Source organism: Hypomesus nipponensis, chromosome 23, assembly GCF_054491055.1.
Source record: "Hypomesus nipponensis isolate SF chromosome 23, ASM5449105v1, whole genome shotgun sequence".
NCBI classification, from domain to species: Eukaryota; Metazoa; Chordata; class Actinopteri; order Osmeriformes; family Osmeridae; genus Hypomesus; species Hypomesus nipponensis.
The window spans coordinates 11,968,045-11,975,889 of NC_140383.1; the positions used below are offsets into that span (position 1 = coordinate 11,968,045).

A 7,845-nucleotide genomic window follows, 5' to 3' on the forward strand; every position below is an offset into this window, starting at 1 on the left:
CAGAGCTAACAGACAGAGTTACTGTCAGATGAAAGCTCACTGGATTTACAAGATGACGTAAGGTCATATCCCCGATTGGACACATCGAATCTCATAACAACCTGCTCATGTGTATATACGATTAGAGTGGGACCAAACTGACAGTAAGCAAGGGTTAGAATAGTGGCTGGAACTACCCAGCACAGACTTAACATCGATAGTATATAATAATACGATATCTGCTCAAATAATCTTTATTATTTCTAGACTGTACATGTAATGCTAAGTTTAATGTAATGAGGGATATCTTATTTAATATTACTAGTAAGTAAACATAGATGATCAAATAAGAGAGATGATACATTCATAAATTTAGCAAAGGGTCCACATTTTTTTGTTTTTGTTTGAAATGGAAAATGTGTCATCTTCAATAGAACTATCTCTGTCTGGGTTCGAGGAGCTATTTGACTACAGATTAACGGTATTCTGTTTCACTTTACTGTTTTACTGTGTTATTATTATGGTAAATGTCGCCCTTACTGTTACCATCACCATGGATAGAAATCTCCATGAGCCTATGTACATCTTCATTTGTAATTTATGCATCAATGGACTTTATGGTACTTCAGGATTCTACCCCAAGTTCCTGCTGGATATTCTGTCTCATCATCAGAGTATCTCTCATTCAGGATGTCTGTTTCAAGCTGTAGTAATATACTCTTCTGTGTGCATTGATATTTCTCTGTTAGCAGTGATGGCTTATGACAGGTCTGTGGCAATATGTAGACCATTGCAGTATCACTCTATAATGACTAAGACGCATGTCATTCAGTTAGTCTCTTTCTCCTGGCTTGTTCCTTTAGGTCTTATCTGTACTATTTGTGTATTTATTTCCAGACTTAAATTGTGTGGCTTACACATAGAGAAACTGTACTGTGCAGGTTGGCTGTTAGTTAAACTCTCATGTTCTGCGACCAGTTGGATAACTTCAAGCACACCAACTAATGTAGTTGCATATTTAAGTATATTTTTCTATATTTTTCTTGGCATTTTTATTGTGTATACTTACGTTCAGTTGATCAAATCATGTTTGAAGTCCTTAGACAGCAGAGGAAAATTTGTGAGGACTTGTGTTCCACATTTACTGGCATTATTAAATGTAATAATTGCAGTTTTATTCGATCTTATGTTTATGCGGTTTGGCTCAGTAGATTTACAACAAAGTCTTCTGAACTTCTTTTCCTTACAAATTGTTATAATTCCTCCACTGTTTAACCCCCTCGTTTATGGTCTTACCCTGACTCAAATCCGTAGCAGGATCCTGAATCCGTGTTTGAAAAAGGCAAATTGTATCTAATGCATCGGTAGAATTAGGTAATGAAAATAGAGAACAACTGAATCCATTAATAGCAAGAAGTATGATACAGTGTGAGCAAATAGCCTGAGTTGGCTGGTGGATGCATTTTATTCAATCACTTGATTTTTCTTGCTAGAAAGGCAGGATACTAAACACACAAAAAAAAAGATATACGTTGAATTGTGTTTTTAAGATAAAAATATTGTTTCATGCTCCACAAAACCCTTTGCTTTTGAGTTAGCCAATCCCTGTAAAATACAGCAGTTGCAATGTGTTTATGTCATGGGTCTTTCAGTCCAGAATACTTAGAAAGAAGCCTACAGTAGTCTAAAAGTACACAAAAGTGTACTTTGTCTCAGTCTGTTTACCAAACTATTGTTGCATCACTTTTCTCCCACAAGAACAGTAGTGTGTCATTGTTAATACATTGTTTATCTCAAACTGTCTCAATCTTGAGATAATTTGCCTTCAGTTCTCTGATTGGATATTTCCATTACTAGAGCAACCAGGTAATGTGCTTATACAGGTAAAGGGAAAAACTGCCACTGTAGATGGAAATATACAGCACATTCTGTATGTTTAACTCATTGATAATGCATCAACTTTTAACATTCTCTTCTTTTATATTTTTTGGCTAAATAGATGTTTTTAAATAGGTAAATCTAAATGTAAAAATCTTTTTTTTCACTATATTTAACTATTTATTTTTTGCACAGAGAAACACATAATTGGTTTCAAACGTTTGTAAGTTTAAGTTCTAAATTAGGGGGTTTAGAAGTGGAGAAACTATCATGAACTCCACAATTCTGAAGACTTTGTGGTAAATTACTTTTAGCCATAACGGATGTACATTACATTCAAAAGGACCGACCTGATTGAATCGGTGGGTAGAGCTGTTGGAGCTCTGACTGTGAACTTACAGCGGAATATGGATTACAACAGGGATCAATTCGCGGCTCTGCAAAGGAGGATCGAGGAGTTGGAGACCTTCCTGAAGGGTGGTCGTGAAAATTGAGTCGCGGCTACTCGTCAAAACAACTACACCAATCTTATCTACTTTCGGCCCCGGCCGTTGCTGGAAAACAACTCCCCTGGAGAGCGCTGAAGCGAGATTATCTTGCTCTTCCCTCCCCCCTCCCTCACCAACATCTGTGGCTTGGTCTCTACCCGGGTCATGACCAAGGATGTCTCCTTGCCAACACAATCTGCATAGGGAGACTCGGACTGATTGTGGCCTAGGATTGTGGGCGACTCACACACTAACTTTCACCTACTACAGATATCACCACCACCCCCACCCCCATCCAACACCTTCGCCTGCTTGTTTCCCCAGGGTGGCTGCCGGGTCTGTGTCCAGCGTCTACCATGGCTGCAGGTCCAGATGCTGCTCGTCTACCCCCCCCCCACTCCCCGTTGCAAGTGTCTTGTCTTTGTAATTGTTGTTGGGCTTATGTGCTGAGGTTTTTGTCTAGCTTCTTTCTAGTTGGCGCCGCTAATGGCTGCCTAGGTAGGCTCTCCTGCCAAAGTAAATTCCTTGTCTGTGCAAAGTTTCATGGCGAATAAACACCAATTCTGATTCTGAAAGCAAAGCAACTGTGACATGAAACAATTATAATAAATGTGGCACAAAATTCTGCATGAACTGTTTCCTGTCCTCTACTAACTTTACTTAACATGGGCCCCACCTGAGCTTGGCCTGAGGATATCTGTACCCTTTGACCCCCCCTGATGACGGGCCTGCAGAGAGCTGCACTGTCCATCCCCCTGCAGATAGCAAAACAGAACCAAAGGTTGAGGCTGTAGTAGTGGAGGCAACAAGTAAGAAGCATATATGTGCATCCTGTGTCATACTTGGAGCAATATCAGAGTGTGAGTGAGTTCTTGGTTTTTAAACTGGCCTTTAGACTGTCAACTCATAAATAGACTGCCCTGTCTATAAGAGTGGTCCTAAATAGTATGTCCTGTCTGTAAGAGTGATCATAAATAGACTGCCCTGTCTGTAAGATTGGTCATAAATAGACTGCCCTGTCTGTAAGAGTGGTCATAAATGTGCAAAGAGATGACGGTGGTGCTGACAGCAACAGACTGACAGCGTATCTTGGAGTCTCTGGATGATCCAGCTGTGCCTGTTTTTAAAGTTGTAATCTCAGAAAATGGTCTCTACATATTTTATTATAAATGTAGTAAATCATACATATCATACATATTTGAATATCGCTAAATCGATCTTGAGGGTTTAGGTTGGTTGAAGGGCAGTTCTATGGGCCTATGTGAAGCCCTCTGAGACATTACTCGTAAAAAGGGCTATACAAATAAATGTTTATTTGATTGTTCTCTTGAACAACATTTACATAATTTTCAGTGACTTAGTTATCTTACGAGGTTAAAGATTGTTTGGGGGAACATTTGTTTAAAACACCAGCACATGCATCTACAGTCTGTTAAGAAAAAGACAAAGCAAAGCAGACAATAAAATAGTATTGTGTTGTGATATGTATTACATCACATACTGCCAACATCATAGTGTGCTGACTAGATCCACAATCTAAATCCACAGCACTGTTCCCACTTCCTGATTGGACACATAACATTTTCAGATTTGCATATGCATCTGAGGAGAGAATAAAATGAAAAAAAAAATGAAAATAACCACAGATGTAATTTTACAGCACAGGCTTAACATGGTACATCGACTCTTTGCTTATCTTGTGTATAATGTAAGGTTAGGTTTAATATTAACAGGGTATCGTACTTTAAGATCAGAACTTCAATAAGGATAGTGAATGAAATGGACCTGTTCCATTTCTTTGCAGATAGCTTGGTCTTAATTTAGTCTTATTATTTTAGCAAAATGGTAAATATGTCAGTAGTAACAGTGTTCACTCTGTCTGGGTTTGGAGACATAACTGACTACAGGGTCCCTGTCTTCTCTGTCACTTTATTGTGTTACTGTGTCATTGTGCTCGTTAATGTTACGGTCATCATGACGATCATCTTTAACAGAATCTTTCATGTGCCAATGTATATCTTTCTTTGTAATTTGTGCATTAATGGACTTTTTGGTACTGCAGGATTTTACCCCAAATTTCTGATGGATATGCTGTCTCGTTTGCAGGTAATCTCCTATGCAGCATGTCTGTTTCAGGCTTTTGTCATATATTCTTCTTTGTGCATTGATACTTGTCTGCTAGCTGTGATGGCCTATGACAGGTTTGTAGCAATATGTAGACCACTGCAATATCACTCTGTTATGACTAAGCAGCGAGTGGCACAGTTAGTCTCTTTCTCCTGGATTGCTCCTTTTGGCCTTATAGCTAGTGCTATTATATTTACTTCCCAACTGAGGTTGTGTGGCTCACACATACAGAAACTCTACTGTGCTAACTGGTTGGTTGCTAAATTGTCATGTGATGCGACCAGTTGGGTAACTTCATCCACACCAACCAATGTAGTTGCATATGTAACAATATTGTTCTATATTTTTCTTGCCATTTTCATAGTTTGCTCTTACATGCAGTTGATCAGATCATGTTTTAAGTCCTTGGAAAACAGAGGAAAGTTCATGAGTACTTGTTTACCACATTTATTTGCGTTATTTAACATTACAATTGCTGCTCTATTTGATGTTATGCATATGCGTTATGGCTCAAGCGATTTGCCACAGAGCCTTCAAAACTTCTTGGCTGTTCAAACTGTAATAGGTCCTCCATTATTCAACCCCCTAATTTATGGTCTGACACTAACTCAAATTCGCAATAAAATACTGTATAGATGTTTGAAAAGGAAATAATAGTGTGTTGAGTTTATATGTTATATGCATAAATGGTAGGTACTGTAAAAGGTGGGTTACAGGGAAATGAAACCTTAAAAAAAATAATTTTCTTGAGATTGCAAATTTGCTGATGTGGCATTGACTTTGGGGTTGACTGTTGTATGTAGTCAGTAAGAATGTTTTCAAAGGTTTGCTCCGAAAAACATAATACTGAGTTATTTTTATTTAAACAAAACTAGTGGTTTCAGGGAGATATGTAAGAATGGGAAGTTTGTCATTGATCTAGCTCTGTTTTTGTAGCATGAGTGATCCAGTTAGTATCTGACCCAGTTCTTAGCTAACTCACCTTAGTGATAGTGTACTACTGTGTAACTTGTTGCAGGATAACTTGTTCATAGAATTGTTAACATCACGCCTTTTTGCAAACATATTTTGGAATATTACTTGTTTACCAGACATTCTTGAGACTTCAGATGGAAAGCATCACACAAATCTGCATAATCTCTTGTCATTGTTTATGCATAGAAATTTGTATTTAACCATATTTTTTACAATATATTTTTCTTGTGTTACTATAAAATACAATATACAATAAAAGAGTGGGTTTGTGCAACCTTTGTTATTGTGTATCTGAATCTGTACCATAGAACCAATTAGCGCTGAATGAATGTCTCCATATTGTTATTTTGTCTATAGTCTGCATCAATGATCTGGCGATATTAAGAACTTCAGAGCGACTGTCAAATGAAAGCTCACTGGATTTACGAAATAAAACAATGACATTTACTCTGGTTAATGTTGCTCTAGTTTTGACCATCATCTTAGAAGAAAACCTCCATGAGTCCTCTTACATATTCCTGTGTAATTTGTACATCAATTCACTTTATGGGACTGCAGGATTCTACCCCAAGTTCCTGCTGGATTCACTGTCTTACTCTCATGTCATCTCTTATGCAGGATGTCTGATACAAAGTTTTGTAATTTATTCATATGCTTGTAGTGACACAGGGACGTTTATGCAGACCTGTGTGCCGCATTTACTGTCATTGATTCATGTCACAATCGCTTTGCTTTTTGATGTTATGAACACATGCTATGGCTCAAGTGATTTACCACAGTCTTTGCAATTTCTTGGCAATAGAGTTCATAATAGTTCCTCCACTGCTTAACCCTCTAATTTATGGTCTTAAACTGACAAAAGTAAGAAACCGATTATTGAGTTTGTGTGCAAAAATGAATTGTGATACATTGAAAAACTATTCAAGATTTACCACAGATAGAAAAACATGTACATCTATTTAGCTAACAAATATAAAATAAAAGAACATTTGGAAGTCGATGCATTTAAAAATGATCAGATGCACCTAATGGTGAGTGTGCTTATGACCTCAAAAATTTTTTTTGCAGTTGTTTATGTGGTGATTAGATACAAGTTTAATCAAGGTGTGGATCTTATACCATGTTGCAGAATGAATTGAAGGTATAAGACTGGATTTTTGTTCTTCTCCAACCTGTTAAATATATCAGTGGTGATGTCTTCTCACCAACTGCAGTTCTGTTCACTCATAGGTCATCTTGAATTCCCAGCACAACTAACTGAGGTGTTTATGCAATTGCAGACTATAAACAGACTGTAAATAGGAGTGAAGAACAATAGAGGGAACTACACAGCACAAACTAACATTTTATTGAACACTGTAAATAGGCACCGTATGTACAGCAGTGCATGTTACAACTGTTAAAACAACTAATTTGCTAGTCTCAGACTTTTTGTTATGGTTTTAGCCACACAACAAGAATAATTTTCCAACAACCTTTTCACATTTTAATATTTATTTTATTCAGTCGTGAAATTGTGAGAGGAACAGTGTCATTGATCACAACATCTTGCGATGACAAATGAACATAATGTGAATTTCAAACATGATTTACTTTAAAGGCAGCGTAGGCAAAGGTGTTGAGAAAGTTGTTTGTCATATTTGCAATATAAACTTCACACCCTGATAGCAACCAATTAATCTAAAGGTTTGACAGTAAAATCGAATCCATACAATATCTGTGGGCATCGCAGGACTGTTATAAACATGACCAATCATAAAGGTCGGACCGGCTCTAATGATTGGATGACATTCGGACCGAATGCAATGATTGGATTGGCTCCTTGTCTTGTCTACTACCTCCTGGCAGCAGTCAGTTCATGTGTTTTGGAGGAGTGGCTTTGAAGGGAGGCGATGGAATATTTTGGTTTGAATCCTTTCAAGCTCAAGCTAAATTGCTAGGTTTGCAAAACTTGCCTATCGTGCCTTTAAGAGCATTTGGTCTTGAATTTGAGAGGCATCATTTTCATTCATGATGAACTACTACTGGTCATTCAAGGTTGTTAGACGAGAAGTCAGGACAATAAATCTGGTACATAAATGGCGAACGTCACACATAAGTGGCATAGTGTGTTGTCATTTTCTCACCATACCAGGCCCTGGTATGGTCTGTAAAATAGAATAAACATGGAAATGTTTATGTTCACTAGATACTTAGATTAGTATAGTAGTGACATGAGTGAACATGTCAGTTATAACATTTTCTTTTCGTTAAAATGCCCTTCACGAGTCTGGACAAGTGGAGCCATTAGTGACTGTAATTTGAATCCATAACTTTTTACAAATAATGATCAAAGGTCTGAATAGCATCCACATCAACCAAATAGGAAAACCCTGTTTGGCTACTTGAGAACATCTAA

At 37.5% G+C, this 7,845-nt stretch overlaps 2 protein-coding genes across 2 annotated transcripts; both read left to right on the plus strand.

Moving 5' to 3' along the window:
• The first annotated feature begins 388 nt into the window (after positions 1-388).
• LOC146234269 (olfactory receptor 1D2-like) lies at positions 389-1,336 on the plus strand. Its single transcript, XM_084688494.1, has one exon. The coding sequence runs from the start codon at positions 389-391 to the stop codon at positions 1,334-1,336; it is 948 nt and encodes a 315-aa protein (XP_084544620.1).
• A 2,848-nt stretch (positions 1,337-4,184) lies between these two features.
• Positions 4,185-5,126, plus strand: LOC146234270 (olfactory receptor 1D2-like). Its single transcript, XM_084689100.1, has one exon. The coding sequence runs from the start codon at positions 4,188-4,190 to the stop codon at positions 5,124-5,126; it is 939 nt and encodes a 312-aa protein (XP_084545226.1). The 5' UTR covers positions 4,185-4,187.
• The last annotated feature ends 2,719 nt before the right edge of the window (positions 5,127-7,845 follow it).

Coding starts and splice junctions, on each gene's coding strand:
- LOC146234270 (XM_084689100.1), top strand. CDS start 4,188: ATGGTAAATATGTCAGTAGTAACAGTGTTCACTCTGTCTGGGTTTGGA.
- LOC146234269 (XM_084688494.1), top strand. CDS start 389: ATGGAAAATGTGTCATCTTCAATAGAACTATCTCTGTCTGGGTTCGAG.